This window comes from Ovis aries, chromosome 1, assembly GCF_016772045.2.
Source record: "Ovis aries strain OAR_USU_Benz2616 breed Rambouillet chromosome 1, ARS-UI_Ramb_v3.0, whole genome shotgun sequence".
Classification (NCBI taxonomy): domain Eukaryota; kingdom Metazoa; phylum Chordata; class Mammalia; order Artiodactyla; family Bovidae; genus Ovis; species Ovis aries.
In genome coordinates, this window is record NC_056054.1 from 179,573,709 (window position 1) to 179,594,264 (window position 20,556).

Sequence of the window (20,556 nt, forward strand, 5' to 3'; positions counted from 1 at the left end):
TTTAGACCCCTGGCACGTTTATTTGAGGGATCCACCCTTCCTTATCTACTGACTTGGCATTAAAACAAAATTGGTATTTTATTTCTGACTGCTAATATCAGCCAATGTGCTAAAGATAAGTGAAAACAGATTGTGATTTAGACAGGAAGAGGTTAACTATGAGTTGCTTTTAGTCCCATTCCTTTAGTGGCCATTAGTCTTAGAATTTTTAGATGATGATTACAATCATATTAAAGGAAAAGATAACTGAGAATAGGGAGACTAGAAGAAATAAAGCTCAATATAGTGGTGTTTTTTTTTTTTTTGTATCTGAGTAAATCATAATACATCTTCCATAGAAGGATATGTCATTTTGTAGGTGGTGTAGCTAGATATCCCTTCTAGGAAGTAAGAGACAATAACACGATTTATTGAACAACACACAGAATTTTATTGCCAACTCAAATTTTAAGCTTACCCAATAGTTGTAGTTACCTCAGGGCTGCAAGAGACTGTCTCACTTTACTGTGTGCATTTATTGCCTCAATTTGTTGTTATATGCATGTACTTTGTAATGAAAACTTTTTTTTCTAGCAGGTAACTCTTTCAGACAGTTCACAGGAGTGTTGTGTCAGTCTTTACATTTTTTAGCACCTTAAAGATTAAAACATTCTTTGAATTCAAGAGTACCCTGATGCTGGGAAAGACTAAAGACAGAAGGAGAAGAGGGCGACAGAGGATGAGATGGTTGGATGGCATCACTGATTCAATGGACATGAACTTGGGCAAACTCTGGGAGATGGTGAGGGACAGGGAAGCCTGGGGTGCTGCAGTCCAGGGGGCTGCAAAGAGTTGGACACTACTTGGCAACTGAACAACAAGCTTGATACATAGATCAAGCTGAGCTGAGGATTAGAAGACAGATCGAATGTGTTATTTCAAGTTTGCAGCTGGAAGCATGAGCCTACATTTTAACAGACTGCTGGACGGCCTTTGATAGTCTTTGCTTTTGGACTTCTCTTCACATTATAAAAGTGCACTGAGGAGAAGTATCTTTGGTGCCCCGGTTTCTCTGAAATCAGGAGATGCTGCTATCCTTTGTAGTGGCTTCCCGGAGTGCCTTTTGATCCACAGTTTTCCATCAGGTGGGCAAAATGGACAGGGTCTGGCAGAATGCCTGTTGCTGTCACTGAGGGACTAGGTGACTGGCCCTCCTTTTCTAAGTACCCACTATTTTTAATTTCTATTGAGTTAAAGTTACATTGGTCAACAATTCACAGTAAGCTATAAGGACACATTTCCCTGCACAGTCTTAGGGAAACAAACATCATAAAGTTTATGATACTAAAAATATATAGGGTACATCTGAACAGCAGAGCCCAAGACTGTTCTTTGGATGGTCCTGCTGTGATAAATGCTTTAGTGGACTGATTAGCAATCCAAAATAAATCAAAGAAGGAAGTATACATTCACAAAATAATTCCTTTGATCCAAAAAATATGGGACAGAACATAAGCCAGATGTTTGCACGTATACGTGGGTGGGTGGAGGTAACCCACACAGACTGATGAAACTCCCATTGTAAGCACTGCACTGCGCCTGCGTGGGCTGTGGCCCCCTGTCCACCACAGGCTCCTTACCCAAGGGCTGAGCATCTGAGTGCTGTGCGGCCAAGTCACAGCAGTGTGAACATCTGGAAATCTGGGAGAATTTCAGCTACCTTCCTACGGAGCTGCTCTCGCCTCTCTTCTTTTTCTCTTTCCTCTTTTGTATATTTTGCAAACCTCTTCCATGTCTGAAACGTGATCCAGAGAATCCTCCTTTAAGAATAAAAAGAGAAAAAGTGATATACTGAGGAAAAGTTAACTTTCCATAAAACTGCGCTGAAAATTTTTAACAGTCACCTTTATTGTGAATAAAATGTTATAGGAAAGGTACGGAAGTCACAGTTGGGATTCAGACAGTATGAGCACGGTGAAGAAAATGAAGCAACAGAAGCGGGTGGAAGTGACGGGCAGGTTATTCTCTTCTGTCAGGTGGTCAGGGGAAGCCTCTGTGAGAAGATGACATCTGAGCCGAGCACCCGGTGGCCTCCTGAGTGCGCCGGCCAGGGGACGCACTCCTCAGGGGGTCTGGCCCCAGCCTGCACCTTATGGGTGAGGTGAGTCTAGAGGAGCGAGGGCTTGAGCAGCCAAAGCGCTTATGGTGGAGATGCTGGGAACCTGCGTGCAACCTGTGCAGCACATGCCAGTTACAAGCATTGAGGTCCTGGTACTTGGACATACATGGTTTAAAAAGCCCACTGAGATTTAAAAAACCTCACCTCCAACGGTCTTGAATTTTAGTTGAGGAAAAACCACCCTTGGGTCAGGATCTGAAAACATGGTCCAGAGGTCTCTGCTCACGTGTTGAAGCGGGGGTGTCTGTTGTCATAGGGAGGCAGGCGATGGCCTGTTAGGACAGCATGACTACGGGATTCCTTAGTGCCCACTCCAGCTCTGCCCCAGGGATGGAAAGGTAGCCCAGTGTCTGCCCAAATAGGGTTTAACCTGGCAAACAGGTCACCTCAGTGCTGCAGGGGGGCTACAGTGGTGGAGATCCTGCAGGGTCCTTGCTGCCTGGTCTGGTGGTGAGGAGCATCAGGTTTTGAAAGAGATTATGTCTGAACTTTTAAACATTTGATATATGACTGTTTCATTTGTATTTTTAGTGACATTTATTGTAATATTACATACTGAATATAAAGTGGTATTTGTTAACTGAATGCTAATTGTTCATAATCTCCCAAACCTTTTTTTCATGTTATTTTTCTTTATATTAATAGATTCCTACAAAATACTGGGTGTGACTGCTGTGCTATACAGTAAATACTGTTGCCTATTTTATGTACAGTAGTTTGTGTCTGTTAATCTCATACTTCTAACTTGTCCCTTCTCCCTTCTTTTTCTCCTTTGGAAACCATAAGTTTGTTTTCTATGTATGTAGGTCTGTTCCTGTTTTGTGTATACTTTCATTTGTATTGTTTGAGATGCCACATAAAAGCGGTATCATATAGCATTTGTTTTTCTCTGATTTAACTCACTTAGTATGACACTCTCTAGATCCATCCATGTTGCTGCAAGTGTCACTGTGTCACTCTTTTTCAGTGACTAGTTAGTATCCCATTGTGTGAATGAAGAATTACTCGGCCATCTTCTTAAGCCAGTTATCTGTTGATGGGCACTTGATTTGCTTCTTTCTATGTCTTGGCTATTGTAAATTGCTACTGTGAACTTTGGAGTGCATGTATCTTTTTGAATTAGAATTTTCATTTTTCCTGGATATATACGCAGGTGTGGGGTTGTAGGATCAGATAGTAGCTTTAGTTTTGAGAGGGTAACAGGTAGGAAGGCTAGGGGTCCCCAAGTAGAGGAAATAAACTGCACGTGGCAGACTTTTTTTCTCTATTCAAAATTAAAAGGATTCTTTTCAATTCTGTGTTGTCATGGCAACACCTGGTTCTCCCTTAACTTTTCTCAAACCTTGAGTTAATCAATGTTTTTCTTATGGAAATATTTTTCTTAAGCTATGTTAATGAGCTATGTATTTGCCTTGGAATCTGCCTTTCTTCTAGTGGGTTAGGCCTAAAGACTCAAACCTTGAACCTATAATTCAACAAATCAGAATGTCTTACTCATGGAAATGTTCTCTTAAAGTATGTTAATAAAACTATGTATTTGCTTGGAAACCTGCCTTTCTTTAAGATTCATGTCAATTGTTTTAAGGTGGGGGGGGGTGATGACTTACCTTGTGCCAATGCTATCTCAAAATGCATGTTGTGGGAAAGGGGCCTGATGCAGCTCTCTGTTTTGAGGGGATTCTTTATCTGATCAGCAGCTTGCTAACAGATATATAACTCCTTGCTAAAAACTAACAAGGGGGGCATTCTTTCTGTCCCCTTCTGAAGTCTGTGTCAGAAGCTGCCTCTGTTCCTTTATACTTTAATAAAACTTTATTACACAAAATCTTAGAGTGATCAAGCCTTCTCTCTGACTCTGGATCGAATGCCTCTCCTCCAGAGGTCACGAATCCCCCTGTAGCTCATGGCTCGCAGCTGCAAACTTTCAGTTTCATAAGGAACTTCCATCCTTCCATAGTGGATGCACCAGGTTACGAGTCCCATCAACAGTGTACAAGGCTTCCTCCACAGCCTCTCCAGCATGTATTATTCATAGACTTTTTGATGACAGTCATTCTGACTAGTGTGAGGTGATACCCTGTAGCTTTGATTTGCATTTCTGTAATAAATGAGTATCTCTTTCTGTGCCTGTTGGCCATCTGTATGTCTTCTTTGGAAAAGTGTCTCTTTAAGTCTTCTGCCCACTTCTTGATTGGGTTGTTTTTCTATATTGAGTTGGATGAGCTGTTTATATTGGATGTTAACCCCTTGTTGGTCACAGCATTTCAAACATTTTCTCGCATTTTGTAGGTTCTTTTTGTTTTGTTGACAATTTGCTTGTGCAGAAGCTTTTGATTAGTTCTGATTGATTAAATTTTGCTTTTATTTCTTTGGCCTTGGGAAACATTGCTATGATTTATGTCAAAGAATGTTTTTACTATGTTCACTTGTCTTAAAGTGCTTAAACCATTTCATTTATGTATATGGTGTGAGGGAATGTTCTAATTTCATTGATTTACATGTAGCTGTCTAGCTTTCCCAACAACACTTGTTGAAGAGACTTTTTTTTTTTCCCTCCATTGTATATTCTTGCCTCTTTTATCACAGATTACTTGACCATAGGTACGTGGGTTTATTTCTGGTCTATTTTGTTCCATTGATTTGTAAATCTGTTTTGTTTGTTTTGATTACTGTAGCTTTGTAGTATTGTCTGAAGTCTAGAAGGGGTTGCCCCTCCAACTTTGTTCTGTTTTCTTAGAATTGCTTTAGCAATTCTGGGTGTTTTGTTATTCCATATCAATTTTAGGATTATACTACTTCTGTGAAAAGTATCATGGGTATTTTGAGAGGGAATACATTAAATCTGTAGATTTCTTTGGGTAGTATGGCCATTTTAACAATATTCTTCCAATCCAAGAGCACAGGATATCTTCCCATTTCCTGAGTCATCTTCAATTTCCTTTGTCAGTGTTTTATACATTTCTACATATAGGTCTTTCACCTCCTTGTATGTTTGGTCTTATGTATATTATTTTTCAGATGAGATTTTAAACAGGATAGTTTCTTAACGTCCTGGTAGTTCACTGTTAGTGTAAAGAAATGCAACAGACTTCTGTTATATCATTTTTTTATCCTGTTACATTGCTGAATTCATTTATTCTAATAGTTTTTGTTTAGAGACTTTGGGTTCTCTGCAGTGACAATTTTACCTCTTCCCTTCAAATCTGGATACTTTTATTTTTCTTGTCTGATTGCTGTGGCTAGGACTTCAAATTTGATACTGAAAAATGGTGAGAGTGAGCATCCTGTCTTGTTCCTGAATTTAGTGGGAAGGCTTTCTTTTTTTTTTTTTTGTAGGACATTAAAATTTTATTCTGAAATTATCTCTAGTGGGAAGGCTTTCATTTTTTCAGCACTGAGTATTATGTTGGCTGTGGATTTATTGTAAATGACCTGTATTATGTTGAGGTATGTTCCCTCTGTCCCCACTTTGGTGGAAGTTTTATCATGAATGCATGTTGAATTTTGTCAAATGCCTGTTCTGCATCTATTGAGATGATCATGTGGTTTTTGTCTTTTCTTTTGTTAATGTGGTATATCACACTGATTTGCATATGCTAAACCATTCTTGTGATCCTGGAATGAATCCAATTTGTAAATTCTGTCTGAGTACTGCTACCCCACTTTGTTGTTTCTATTTGCTCCCCTTATTTTCAGTCTGTGTGTGTCTTTTGCCCTAAAGTGAGTCTCTTTTTAGGCAGCATATTGCAGGTTTTTGTTTTTTAAATCCAGTCTGCACTCAGTTTGATTAGAGCATTTTGTCTATCAACGTTTAAAGTAATTATTGATCGGTATACACTTATTGCCATTTTTAATCCTTGTTTTCCAGTTGTTTTTTCAGTTCTTGTTTTTCTTTTTTGTGGTTTAATGATTTTCTTTTATAATATGCTTTCCTTTCTTGTTTCTGTGAATCTATTGTGTTTTTTGATTGTGGTTATCATGGAGTTCAATTATGTTGACCGACCCAGAAATATATCTTCTTGTTTTAAACTAACAGTCATTTAAATTTAAACACATTCTAAAAGATCTATATTTTTATACTCTCCTCACCCACGTTTTGTGATTTTTATGAACTACTTCACATCTTCATGTTTATCCTTTTATTGTTTATTTTAGTTATAATCTCTTTAAAATTTTTTTCATTGTTTTTTAATCTATGTACTGTCCATTCTGAAGGCGATCAGCCCTGGGGTTTCTTTGGAGGGAATGATGCTGAAGCTGAAACTCCAGTACTTTGGCCACCTCATGTGAAGAGTTGACTCACTGGAAAAGACTCTGATGCTGGGAGGGATTGGGGGCAGGAGGAGAAGGGGACAACCGAGGATGACATGGCTGGATGGCATCACGGACTCGATGGACGTGAGTCTGAGTGAACTCTGAGAGTTGGTGATGGACAGGGAGGCCTGGCGTGCTGCGATTCATGGGGTCGCAAAGAGTCAGACATGACTGAGTGACTGAACTTAACTGGCTTATTTCACTTCAGTCGCATCCAACTCTGTGACCCCATGAACCACAGCACGCCAGGACTCCCTGTCCATCACCAACTCCCAGAGTCCACCCAAACCCATGTCCATTGAGTCGGTGATGCCATCCAACCATCTCATCCTCTGTCGTCCCCTTCTCCTCCTGCTCTCAATCTTTCCCAGCATCAGAGTCTTTTCCAGTGAGTCAGCTCTTCGCATCAGGTGACCAAAGTATTGGAGTTTCAGCTTCAACATCAGTCCTTCCAGTGAACACCCAGGACTGATCTCTTTAGGATGGACTGGTTGGATCTCCTTGCAGTCCAAGGGACTCGCAAGAGTCTTCTCCAATACCACAGTTCAAAAGCATCAATTCTCCGGAGCTCAGCTTTCTTTATAGTCCAACCCTCACATCCATACATGACCACAGGAAAAACCATAGCCTTGACTAGACGGGCCTTTGTTGGCAAAGTAATGTCTCTGCTTTTTAATATGCTGTCTAGGTTGGTCATAACTTTCCTTCCAAGGAGTAAGCATCTTTTAATTTCATGGCTGCAATCACCATCTGCAGTGATTTTAGAACCCAGAAAAATAAAGTCAGCCACTGTTTCCACTGTTTCCCCATCTATTTGCCATGAAGTGATGGGCCTGGATGTCATGATCTTAGTTTTCTGAATGTTGAGCTTTAAGCCAACTTTTTCACTCTCCTCTTTCATTTTCATCAAGAAGCTCTTTAGTTCTTCTTCACTTTCTGCCATAAGGGTGGTGTCATCTGTATATCTGAGGTTATTGATATTTCTCCTGGCAATCTTGATTCCAGCTTGTGCTTCCTCCAGTCCAGCATTTCTCATGATGTACTCTGCATATAAGTTAAATAAGCAGGGTGACAGTATACAGCCTTGACATAAGACTTTTCCTATTTGGAACCAGTCTGTGGTTCCATGTCCAGTTCTAACTGTTGCTTCCTGACCTGCATATAGGTTTCTCAAGAGGCAGGTCAGGTGGTCTGGTATGCCCATCTCTTTCAGAATTTTCCACAGTTTATTGTGATCCACACAGTCAAAGGCTTTGGCATAGTCAACAAAGCAGAAATAGATGTTTTTCTGGAACTCTCTTGCTTTTTCGATGATCTAGAAGATATTGGCAATTTGATCTCTGGTTCCTGTGCCTTTTCTAAAACCAGCTTGAACATCAGGAAGTTCATAGTTCATGTATTGCTGAAGCCTGGCTTGGAGAATTTTGAGCATTACTTTATTAGTGTGTGAGATGAGTGCAATTGTGCGGTAGTTTGAGCATTCTTTGGCATTGCCTTTCTTTGGGATTGGAATGAAAACTGACCTTTTCCAGTCCTGTGGCCACTGCTGAGTTTCCCAAATTTGCTGGCATACAGAGTGCAGCACTTTCACAGCATCATCTTTCAGGATTTGAAATAGCTCAACTGGTGTTCCATCACCTCCACTAGCTTTGTTTGTAGTGATGCTTCCTAAGGTCCACTTGACTTCACATTCTAGGATGTCTGGCTCTAGGTGAGTGATCACACCATCGTGATTATCTGGGTTGTGAAGATCTTTTTTGTATAGTTCTTCTGTGTATTCTTGCCACCTCTTCTTAATATCTTCTGCTTCTGTTAGGTCCATACCTTTTCTGTCCTTTATTGTGCCCATCTTTGCATGAAATGTTCCCTTGGTATCTCTAATTTTCTTGAAGAGATCTCTAGTCTTTCCCATTCTGTTGTTTTCCTCTATTTCTTTGCACTGATCACTCAGGAAGGCTTTATCTCTCCTTCCTATTCTTTGGAACTCTGCATTCAAATGGGTATATCTTTCCTTTTTTCCTTTGCTTTTCACTTCCCGTCTTTTCACAGCTATTTGTAAGGCCTCCTCAGACAGCCATTTTGCTTTTTTGCATTTCTTTTTCTTGGGGATGGTCCTGGCTTATTGAAGTGATCTTCAATCCTTAACTATATTTGGTCTTCCTATTGGGAATTTCCCTTTTCTAAGTGAATTCTTTCCATGTAGAGAAGACCTTTCAACATTTCTTTTAGGTTAGGTTTGGTATTGCTGAATTCTTTTAGTGTTTGCCTGTCTGAGAAATTCTTATCTCTTCTTCCATTTTAAATGTTAATCTTGCTGGGTAGAGTATCCTAGTTTGCAGATTTTTCTCTTTCCGAACTTTGAATATATCAGGCCACTTTCTTCTGGCCTGCAGGGAAATCAGCTGATAGCTTTATGTTTTTTTTTTTAATAACTGTTTTTCTCTTGCTGCCTTTAGAATCCTAAGCTCTGCCATTTTAATTATGATATGTCTTGGTGTGGGTCTCTTTGGGTTTATTCTGTTTGGGACCTTTTGTGCTTCCTGTTCCTGAATATCTTTTTCCTTCTTTAGATTTGGGAAGTTTTCAGCCATAATTTCTTCAAATACATTTTTGATCCCTTTCTCTTTTCACTTTCTGAAATGCCTGTTACGTGTAGGTTGGCACGTTTTATATTATCCCATAGATCTCATATGTTGTGTTCATCTTTTTTTCATTTGTCTGTTTGCTATTCTGATTTCCATTATTCTATCTTCCAGATAACCTATTCTGCTATCCATTGCTTCCAGATTGCTTTTTATCTTGGAAACTGAATTATCTTTGATTGGTTCAAATTTTTTTTTAGTTTCTAGTTCCTTGTTATAGTTCTGTGTTTATAATAATATTTCTTAATTTGGTTAGCATTTTTATTATTATCAATACCTTTCTGAACTCAAGGTCTGGTAGAGTGGTGAGCTCTGTTTTATTATTAGTTCTTTTAGGGGACTTCTCTTGCTCTTTTAATTGGGAGTAGTTCCTCTTCCTTTTCACTTAAATTTTCTGTCTCCATGTATTTAGTTATCCCTTGTGGTCTTGAAGGAGTATTTCTATGTGAGAGATCCCTGTGTAGACTGTGTGTCCAGTGTTTTTGGTGAGAGAGCAGGTTTTGATATGAACGCCAGCCATGTCTGTCCTCAGAGTGTACCAGCCATTGTCACCTTGATGGAGGTGTGGTTTTGATCTAAATCCAGTGCAGGGGCAGGACTTACTTTCTGCTCTGTGGCAGTCACTACCCTGTCAGGCTACCAGTCGCTGGAGTAGAAGCCCTGAGGATCAGGTTCCATTCCCCTTGAGTGCATGCCCTGCCCCAGAGGAGGGGAGTGCTGGAGTAAGTGGGGCTCAAGCACCTACAGGGCACTGATGTAGCACCTAAGTAGGTGACCTGGGCCTCACTCAGATGCAGGCCAAGGTCTCTTTCCCCACTGTGTTTGTCCCAGATCTAGTGCAAGCTGTAGTGTGCAGTGGGTGGGGCCGGTGCATTTGCTAGGCTGGAGCTGAGGGTCAGGGCACTGTGGCTGCAGGAATTGAGGTATCTGGGCTGCTTCTGTGGCAGCCTTGTCTCAGGACCTCTCTGCCCCAGACCCAATGCTACGGTGTGGAGTGGGTGGGAGTTGGGGTGCTCTGGGAGAGGGACCCTGGTGTGCTCCTGTGGCATCTGCAGTGAGCTCTGACAGTGGTCACCACCACCCTACTTGGATCACATCCCCCTGAGCAGTCCCTAGATGAGCCTCCTCCCTGGGCCTGGTTGACCCCCATGCAGTGCAGGGGTGTTCACCCCATTTGGATTAGTGAGTCTGGCAAGGCAGCAGCTACCAATGCAAGGCTCTCTCTGCCCTGGTTGTTGGCAAGCCAACTTACGTGCACTCCTTGTGAACAGAGTTAGGCTTCTCCAGCCCTTCTCTTTGTTCCAGTGATTCTCTCAGCAGCCAAAGGGGCTTGTCTCCTCTGCACAGAACCCCAGGACTGGCATGCCTAGACTATAGCTCAGCCTACTCATTCCCCAGGGCAAGGGTCTGCCCATAGGGACCTTCTCTTCCTTTCAGATCCACCCCCAGGGGCCCAGGTCCTGACCCAGTACCTTTTTCCTGTACTGCCCTGTTAAGTGGAGATCTTTCTTGCAACTTCGGTTGTACAGAGTTCTTCTGATGGTTTCTGTTAGTGTTCTGTGAGAACTGTTCCATTTGTAGATATATTTTTCATGTGCTTGTGGGGAGAAGTGAGCTCTATGTCCTCCTACTCTGCCATCTTGATCCATCCTGAACTGAATTTTTATCAGGCAAAGAAAAGGCTTTCCTAGAAGAGGGCATGTCTTGAGTAAAGGCAGAGGCAAGAATAGCTAAGTTTATATTTTCATAAGTAGTGGCATGCTGCTGATGCTGCTAAGTCGCTTCAGTCGTGTCCGACTCTGTGCGACCCCATAGACAGCAGCCTACCAGGCTCCCCCGTCCCTGGGATTCTCCAGGCAAGGACACTGGAGTGGGTTGCCATTTCCTTCTCCAAGGCATGAAAGTGAAAAGTGAAAATGAAGTCACTCAGTCGTGCCCAACTCTTAGCGACCCCATGGACTGCAGCCTACCAGGCTCCTCCGTCCATGGGATTTTCCAGGCAAGAGTACTGGAGTGGGTTGCCATTGCCTTCTCTGAAGTAGTGGCATAGATGGGACTTATTCTGGCTTCTTGACCTTCTCATGAAGCACCCCCTAGAATGCATTTCAGCCCCCATTAATTTTATGGCTGGTAGTTGATGTTTCTGATAATGCTTTTTTTTTTTTTTTGGTGGAGGTATTACTGTTCAGTTAAAAATGGCTTCAAGGAGTGGAGCTGCTTCATTTTATTTCTTCTTTCATCCATCTAGCATCCATTTCGACCACTGATAGCTTCCTGTACTTGGCTCCATGACCCCCACTACCAGACCTTGACCCTATCTCCCACTCTCACCTGCTTTTCACACCTTTTTTTCTGGCAACACTCCCATTTTCTGACTTCTGCATTTTAGCTACTACTGTTCTATCCTAACAACTCTGCCTCTTGGGGGAATTTTCTGCCTACATTTGTCTTCCTTCCTCTGAACTCCTAAAGCATATGGTCACATTCACTTATTTTGTGCTTATTTATAGTGTTACCTACCTACCCATCTATATCTGTCTACATCTACCTACCTTCCTACATTCATTCACCTGAGGTCCTTGACAAACATTCACAAACTCCTTGACAATTTGTGTGAAGTTGTATGTAATGTGCAGATGTGCATTTTCTAGAGAGCAGGTCTGTGACTTTCATTACTGCTTCACAGGGGCCTTTGATTGCAAAGTGGTTAAGAACTACAGTATCAAGGCAATACCAGAAAAATAAGAAGTACTAGTTCAGTTGAGAAGAACTGGCCAAGTGCATAGCTAAACTCTAAATGCAGAGCTACACGAAAACTACCGATAATGAGAGACTCATGTCTGGAGACATCTCTTAGTCCTGCCATGTATAAAATATCAGATTTGTTAACATTATAAACCTATCCAATTACAAATTATATATACCTAGAAGTGATTCAGATATGCAGAATTAAACCTCATGGTCTTGTTAGGAATCATCTTTCTCAGTAGTACTGAGATTTTTCTTCCACAGCTTTTCTGTACAATATTCTTTCATTCAAATAAAGTTGAATTAAGAACTCAATATCAATTTTTAAGTGTTAAAAGTTCCTTTTAAAAAGATCTGACTAAATATTAGTGTCACTGCAGCAATAAAACATCCATTCATGTACCAAAAATCTATCATGCAACCATGTACTAGGCTTTGTCATGCTGAGGACACACCTGCAAGCAAGATGTGATGGGGACTGACCAACGATAAACATGTAAACAGTAAAGGACAATTTCAGGGTCTCCAGTGCTGTGAATGAAATAGGGCAGGTTACTGGACAGGAACGAATGCAGGCAGTTGGCGTGCTTTTGAGAGGAAACCTGATTGGTGAGGAGCTCTGGGTCATGCGAGAGCTGTGACGCAGACCGAGTGTTTGTCCAAGGAACGCTGAAGGAGGCTAGTGGGGCTGGACCGCGTGAACAAGGTGCGGAGCAGGAGGAGACGAAGTCTCTGCAGTACTTTTACACCAAGTAGATGTTGGCTGAGATTCTTGTGGACTGCATGGAGTCACACACTGATTTTGTTACTTTGCACTCTGAATAGGACCACTATCTTACTATTGTATTTTAGTTCACAAATGAGATTGAATTAGAAAAGTGGGGAAGAAGACTAACTTAGCAAGAAGAGAATGATTTAGAGTCAGAAAACCTCAAACCTGATCTGGAGTCCAGGCTCCACCATCTGTTATTGGGCAATTCACTGACCAAGTGTAACTTCAGTTTCTTTACCTGAAAATGCAACTCCTGACATACCACGACCCCCTCCGAAGCCTACACTCATCAGGTGAAACAGCGTGTGTGAAAGCCCTCTCACTGCCCCCATGTTGCATCAGGCAGCTGCCTCAGTGAACCTCTCAGTCTGTTTTTGGCAGCTGAGAAACAGAAAACACAGATTTGGACAAAAAGGGTATTTAATAATAATGTATTAACAAAAAACAAAAAAACAGAGCTATTATTTTGGGTCAGCAGTGCATTAACTGAGGACCTTTGTTACCTTGTTTAGTCCTCACAACAACCCCATAAAATGGTCTGCAGTTATCCTCATTTTATAAAAGAGGAATAGGAAGGTTCAAATGTGAGCATTTATTCAGAGGCAGGCCCTCTGAATACCTTCATTCATTGCCTATTTATTTTAGACAAAATTAGAATCAACTTGCTTATGTTTTCCCAGCCCACAGATTTTAGTACTTATAAATTAAACAAGGTTTTGCTAGAGGTGGGCACCCCACTGGCAACATGATAGAAACACATTAAAAAAAAAAAAAAGATACACACACACCACATACATACAAATGAAAGCAAAGCAACCAAAAATGAATCAATACAGTGAGAAAAGGGACATACACCTTCACAGCAGTCTTCACACCTCAGAACATGAAGGTGAAACTCAACATTAACTGTAAGAAATGACATTAAATAACCAATAAAGGACAAATCATTTGCTTACTTTCCAACAGAAGTACCTAGCGAAGTTTAGAATATTTTTATCCAAAATGCTTAAGACTTAGAAAACCAATAATGTACTTAGTGTTATTTGCTCAGTCATGCGACCCCATGGACTGTAACCCACTAGGCTCCTCTGTCCATGGGATTCTCCAGGCAAGAATACTGGGGTGGGTATCCCTTTCCTGCTCCAGAGGATCTTCCCAACCCAGGGGTCGAACCCAGGTCTCCTGCATTGCAGGCAGATTCTTTACCATCTTGAGTTACAGGGAAGTCCTAGTGTATTTATATGGAATAGTTTATTCCCCAAAGACACTGAATTAAATAAGTCATTACTGTATTATAAATATTAACAGGACATATGATTCTACTTATATAAAGCTCCAAGTCTTGACTTCATACTTCGGAGGTAAAAATAAAAGGAGTGCAAGGACGTGTTTATCATAAAGGTCGGGAGGGTAGTTTACCTCTGTGAGGAGACAATGGGACCCGTGACTAGGGAGGAGCCCGCGGGGGCTCCTGGGGCCAACAGAGTTCTACTCCTCAACCTCAGGGGTGGTGACGGTGGCGGCAGCAGTGTCATCCCCTTTACAGTGCGCATTAAGCTGTGCTGGTATGAATTAAGCACTTTTCTATATTTGTGTTGTATTTCACAATAAAGAATATTTGAAAAAAGAAAAGGTAGAACTATATGACAAAGAATACAGTGCCTCTGCTTCTGCGCCTTTGCGTGTATTTCACATTATTTTCTGACCCATCCTGTGAGATGGGAGGCAGGCATCATCTTCCTCCTCCTCTTCATTTTAAAGAGGGGGACCCTGGAGTTCCAGGGGGTTACTCCCGTCTTCACCCACAGAGTCAGGGGGCAAGCTGGGGCTGCCAACCCTGCCGGGCATCTCTGAGTGGTCAGCTCTTCTAGCCTCTGCCCCAGGCAATTGTGAAATTGTGAGTGAATTTTCAGAGATGAAAACCTCACCTGTCACTGTGTTCCACTGCAATCTGGTACTTGTTCTGAGAATCGACCCTGGCCTCCCTGACCATGTCACGCCAGGCCCTGAAAATCTTCTTCTGAAGAAAATGTATGCACAGTTTTCTTACTTCTTCGTCTAGATCAATCAGGTGCTGGGGATAAAGATGGGGGAAAAGTGAGGCATATAATATCATAGACAAAAAATTGGAGCAAATAGTGCAAAAGAGAAAGAATCAAAACAAAGGACACTGGAGGCATGAGGAGGATATGGCAGCCAAGGCCATATCCTCTGTCATGGATTAAAAAAGATAGTAATGGAATCAGAGGGGTAGAAACCCTTCTAGGACCAAGGGGGCAGGTTCCTAGTAAAATCACTTGAGCAATTATGGGACAAGAAACAGTATAAAAACAAAAGCTGAGGTAGTGACACATTACAGTTTATATGGGTACTCTCTGTGTGAAAAGAAATGTGCTTAAGGTTTTATACTAACAAAGAACTGATCTGACATTTTCAAATTCAGTTCAAAGCAATGGACTGAATTGCCTCTTCTATATTGTTCTTGAAAAGAACATAATGACTTGACATCTGGAGTACACCTACTTTTCTTGCATAGGGTTGGGCAGAGACATGTATTTAAAACTCTCTTCTTTGTGGCCTTACCTGTAGCCAGCTCCGGATAACTCTCCTAAGCAATATTTCTGAATAAAATTGATCAGCCTGGGCTATCTTCTTAGCCAGGCTTTCCTGACACCACTGGAACCAGGTCAGCAGGCATTTCCTCTGTAGGGTCAAAGAGTGATGCTCTTTGGCCACCTGGACAATGTTTTAAATGAGAAAAGGAAATTATCTCTTATATCCTAAATCATTTAAGGAAATACACATCACCTTGGCAAGTGATGCTGTAAACCCCACGTAGGCAGTTACTCTCTTAAGGACATTCATTTATGTCCTAAAAACTTTGACTGTATTATATGGGGATTTTAGATTCACAGAATGCATAGCCTTTCAATACTGACTCTGAAGACCACAATGACTGGCTGGTTATTAAGGAAATGGAATAAACAACCTCCAAAACCATTAGGTCACTTGTATTGAGTTTTGAAGTGGGTGGCTGGCAACAGTCTGTTTTGATCTCCAGGAGCTTGGGCAGCAACTGCATAACAAACCTCTCTTTATTATCTACTTAACCACTGTCTAATTGAGGAAGTGCCAATACTTTCAATTTGTTTTGCAGAATGAGCTGTCACTAGCATTGAAATTTAGACATTATCAGTAAACCACAGAATAATTTGATAGAAAAATAACATGATGAATAATTTAATGTCTTACCAACTTAAAAGGCTCAGAGTATCATTCTATCAAAATAAACATACAACTCTGACTTTATAGATTTTAAAAAGTAACTGTTCCATTCTTTCAAGAGGTCAGAGGAAGAAGCCTTTCTCTCTTCAGTTCAGTTCAGTCACTCAGTTGTGTCCGACTCTGTGACCCCATGAATCGCAGCACACCAGGCCTCCCTGTCTATCACCAACTCCCGGAGTTCACTCAGACTCATGTCCATTGAGTCCGTGATGCCATCCAGCCATCTCATCCTCCGTCGTCCCCTTTTCCTCCTGCCCCCAATCCCTCCCAGCATCAGAGTCTTTTCCAATGACTCAACTCTTCGCATCAGGTGGCCAAAGTACTGGAGTTTCAGCGTCAGCATCATTCCCTCCAAAGAAATCCCAGGGCTCATCTCCTTCAGAATGGACTGGTTGGATCTCCTTGCAGTCCAAGGGACTCTCAAGAGTCTTCTCCAACACCACAATTCAAAAGCATCAATTCTTCGGTGCTCAGCTTTCTTCACAGTCCAACTCTCACATTCATACATGACCACTGGGAAAACCATAGCCTTGACTAGATGGACCTTTGTTGGCAAAGTAATGTTTCTCCTTTTCAATATGCTGTCTAGGTTGGTCATAACTTTTCTTCCAAGGAGTAAGCGTCTTTAATTTCATGGCTGAATCACTATCTGCAGTGATTTTGGAGCCCCCCAAAAACAAAGTCTGACACTGTTTCCACTGTTTCCCCATCTATTTCCCATGAAGTGATGGGACGAGATGCCATGATCTTCGTTTTCTGAATGTTGAGCTTTAAGCCAACTTTTTCACTCTCCTCTTTCACTTTCATCAAGAGGCTTTTAGTTCCTCTTCACTTTCTGCCAAGGGTGGTGTCATCTGCATATCTGAGGGTATTGATATTTCTCCCGGCAATCTTGATTCCAGCTTGTGTTTCTTCCAGCCCAGCGTTTCTCATGATGTTCTCTCTTAGTCCTCTCCAGAAAACTGGGCATGTTTTCTAAACCACGTCTCACCACTGAGCAATGTGAATGTGACTGACCTGAATGAGTCCCTTGGCAGTCACACGTACTGGCCAGTCACACACACTCCCAGGAGGTCTCTGTGGCACCTGGGAGCCAAAAGGCAAGAGGAGCCAGAAACACACTGCCTCCTACCCTCCCTTAGAGGAAAACACAAGAGAACCAGGGAGAAAAAGATAGTCAGAAGATGCCTTTAAAATTCTAAAAGTGGTTATTGGAACAAATGGAATACGGTCCATGTGAGTTGTAGGGAAAATGCTAAATAACTCTTCTGAAAACAACACAAAATGCAGTATAAAGAAGCCAGTAACTGTTTAACTAGATCCTCTTTCATTCTTAATCTTTTCTATCCTTTCCTGGAAGTCAACTCTGATGGACGAAGCAGCTACTGCTTCCTCTTACTATTCTCCAGCACTGTTACTTTTTTTTGTTTTTTTTTTTTTTTTAAACTTTTAGCTGGTGGTTGGTATCTACATATCCCTCTGATTCCTACCCAGCACAGAAGACATGCCTGAACTGGGCAGGATTTTTGGAGGAAGGGGTTGCTGAGTTCCCTCCTAGCTTTGTGACCAATGTGCTGTGTGACCTTAAGCAAGTGAGTTTTCCTTTCTGAAGCTCAGTTTCTTTACAGATTGAAAGCGATGGGAGAAGATTACTAGTATTCTAACATTCTGTTATCCTGTGTGGTAGGCTGAACAGTGGCTCTCAGGATGGCCACAGGCTAAATCACTGGAACCTGCAGATATGTTACCTTACAAGGTAAAAGGGATTTTGCAGATGTGATTAAGTGAAGGATCTTAAGATGGGGAGATGGTCCTGGATTATATGGCAGAGCTCTAAATGTAATCACAAGCGTTCTTGTAAGAGGGAGGCAGGAGGAACAGCATCAATATGAGATGTGACATCAAAGTAAGGGATCAAGAGAGAATCGAGGAAGGGGCGATGGGCAGTGAAATGCAGGCAGCCAGTAGAAGCTGAAAAAAGCCAGGAGACAAGATTCTCTCCGGAACCTCCAGGAGGAACTTGTCCCTACTGACACTTTGACTTCAGCCCAGGAAGTCTGATTTTGGACTCCTGACTTAAACAGAAATTTAAGATAATAAAATTTGTGTTTTAAGACACCGTTTGTGGTAATTTGTTACAACAGTATAGGTAACACACTTGTTGTTCAATACAGACTAGAGAGGTGGTTCTCAAAATGTGCTGCTAAGACTACTTGGATCAGAATCTCCTGGGCTACTTTTTTTTTCTTTTAAGAAATGTTTTTGGCCATGGCACATGGGATCATAGTTCCTTGACCAGGGATTGCACCCGTGTCCCTTACTCTGGAAGGTGGAGTCTTAACCACTGAGTCACCAGGGAAGGTCCTAGACTACTTTTAAAAAATGCAGAGTCCCTGACACACCACCCCCACCGCCCCGGCCAACAACCCAGAGCTACTGAGAACACCTGGGGGTGGGAACAGGAACATGCATTTTTACAAGCTTTCCAGATGGTTTCATGAATAGGAAAGTTTGGAAATGCTGGATTCATATCTGTGTTTTTCTGGTTTTAATTAAGTTTTTCTATATTTAAAGCCTATGCTGTCATTTTGAACTCAAACTCTGGTTTCTTTTTACATTCTTATAAATAAATTTTTAAAAACTTAATTTGGGGGTCTTCCTTGGTGGTCCAGTGGCTGACTTCAGACTCCCAGTGCAGGAGGCATGGGTTCCATCCCTGGTCAGGGAACTAGATTCCTCACGCCTCAACTAAAGATCCTGCATGCCACAACAAAGACCCTGCATGTGGCAGCAAAGATCCCTTGGAGTACTGCAACTACAACCTGGTGCAGCCAAATATTAAAAAAATTTGGTTATTCACGCTAGATTATTTTCTTCGTAAATTTTATACCTTTGATTTTATTCAGTCAAAAACAGGGCCAAAAAAAGAAGAAGAGCTGATAAGAATATAAGAGTGAGTTATTCCCTCTCTGCTTTTGTGTATTAATAATTAAAAACAAAGAAATTGACAAAAGCCAGATAAAACGAGGTGCACATAAATGGATAGCAAACTATTTGATATGACTAATCTTTGTGGTAGTATATTACAAGAAGCAAACTTCCATTCAAATTTCATTTCCACACTTGTTTACTCAATAGATTAAGGCTCAGCCCTCCCATTTCATTATTGGGAAAATAATGTGGTTCAGCTGGTAAAGAATCCGTCTGCAATGTGGGAGACCTGGGTTCGATCCCTGAGTTGGGAAGATCCCCTGGAGAAGGGAAAGGCTATCTGCTCCAGTATTCTGGCCTGGAGAAGTCCATGGACTGTATAGTCCATGGGGTCGCAAAGAGCTGGACATGACTGAGTGACTTTTCACTTTGGGGCACAGATCGGGCAAAGCCTCCAATAGGAGCGCTCCTCATGCCCTTAGGCCTGACCACCATAAATTGGCCTCCTTAGCTGGTTTGGGATACTCAGTAGTTCCAGAACACAAAGAGGCATTAAGAGGCAGAGGACAAAAAATCGGGGACATAGAAAAACAGTACGGAGGGCATTTAGAAAAGATAAAAAGGAAAGAAAGTGTGAAAATAGAAGAGAACAAAGAGAATGAAAGGTGAGCAGATTGGCTAGGGGAGGAAAAAGAGTAACCTGAGTCACATTCACAAAGGTATAATCTTCAAGGATTCTTACGAGGTAGAACATCATTGTTCATCTTTAATCCTAGTTTTCACAACCAAAAATATGAGCCTTACTTTTCAGTATTCACTTGGCCAAATGTATAAACAAGAGTGGTCTAACTAGTATGTATTACTGACCTTATTATGAAACAGAATTCTATGGATAACATTTTATCTATTTTGAACTTTTGATTATTTAGTTAAATGCTCTGTTCTGTGCACTGGATAAATTTGAATTTCAGTGATATTTGATTTATCTCTGTATGGTAGAATGGATTACTGTTCCTGATAATAGGATTAGACATCCACAGCTTGCTTGTGATTTCATCCTGTCTCCCAATGGAGTAGATAGAGCCTCTTTCTCCCCTCAGTGACTCTGAGTTTGGCCCTATGACTTCCTGTGGCCAATGGAATGTAAGTGGACATGATACAAGCCCAGGTTTCATAAGCGTTTACATAATTGGGTTTGGCTTTTGTACTTCAGACATTTGCCAGGTGAAGGTTTCCCCTGAAAAACAGCTGGAGCCAGTAAGAGAGGCTGTGGAGAGACCTGAACTCAACCTAAACTTTCTCACAAACATGTCTGTAGGAAATAAATACTTGCATTGTAAGCCACAGAATTTTAGGGCTGTATGTTAGACAGCTTTATTGCAGCAGAAATCTGATGAGTATACCTTATGGTAATGATTTTTCCTTTATTACCTAGCTAGCTATACACTGCTGTTTTAGCTATACACTGCTAAAATTGAGAGGCCTCTATTCATCCTGCCTTGGAAGTCTCTAATAAAAAATGAACTCTAGTTTTTTCTAATCGATTCAGTTACAGAAGTCTTTACCTACCTTGGAAGACCAAATTCAAACTGTTATCTGAAACAAATAAATATCCACACTCAATTCATTTATCTTTCTGACTTTTAAATCCCCAAACAACCTCAAGGCCTAATTGGGCGTTTATTTGAAAGTCCACCTGTTGAGTT

General features: G+C 41.4%; 1 protein-coding gene across 3 annotated transcripts in view; it reads right to left on the reverse strand.

The window, feature by feature from the left end:
• Nucleotides 1–406: 406 nt before the first annotated feature.
• The window catches only part of CCDC191 (coiled-coil domain containing 191), a 97,755-nt gene continuing 77,605 nt past the window's right edge, over nt 407–20,556 (reverse strand). For all 3 annotated transcript variants that reach the window (XM_060417855.1, XM_012094732.4, XM_012094753.4), the window contains 3 exons: nt 15,218–15,370; nt 14,563–14,708; nt 407–1,799 (listed from right to left, as the gene is read on the reverse strand). In XM_060417855.1, the coding sequence (XP_060273838.1) occupies nt 1,655–1,799; nt 14,563–14,708; nt 15,218–15,370 (444 nt within the window). In that variant the 3' untranslated portion in view covers nt 407–1,654. The remainder of the gene's footprint in view (nt 1,800–14,562; nt 14,709–15,217; nt 15,371–20,556) is intronic.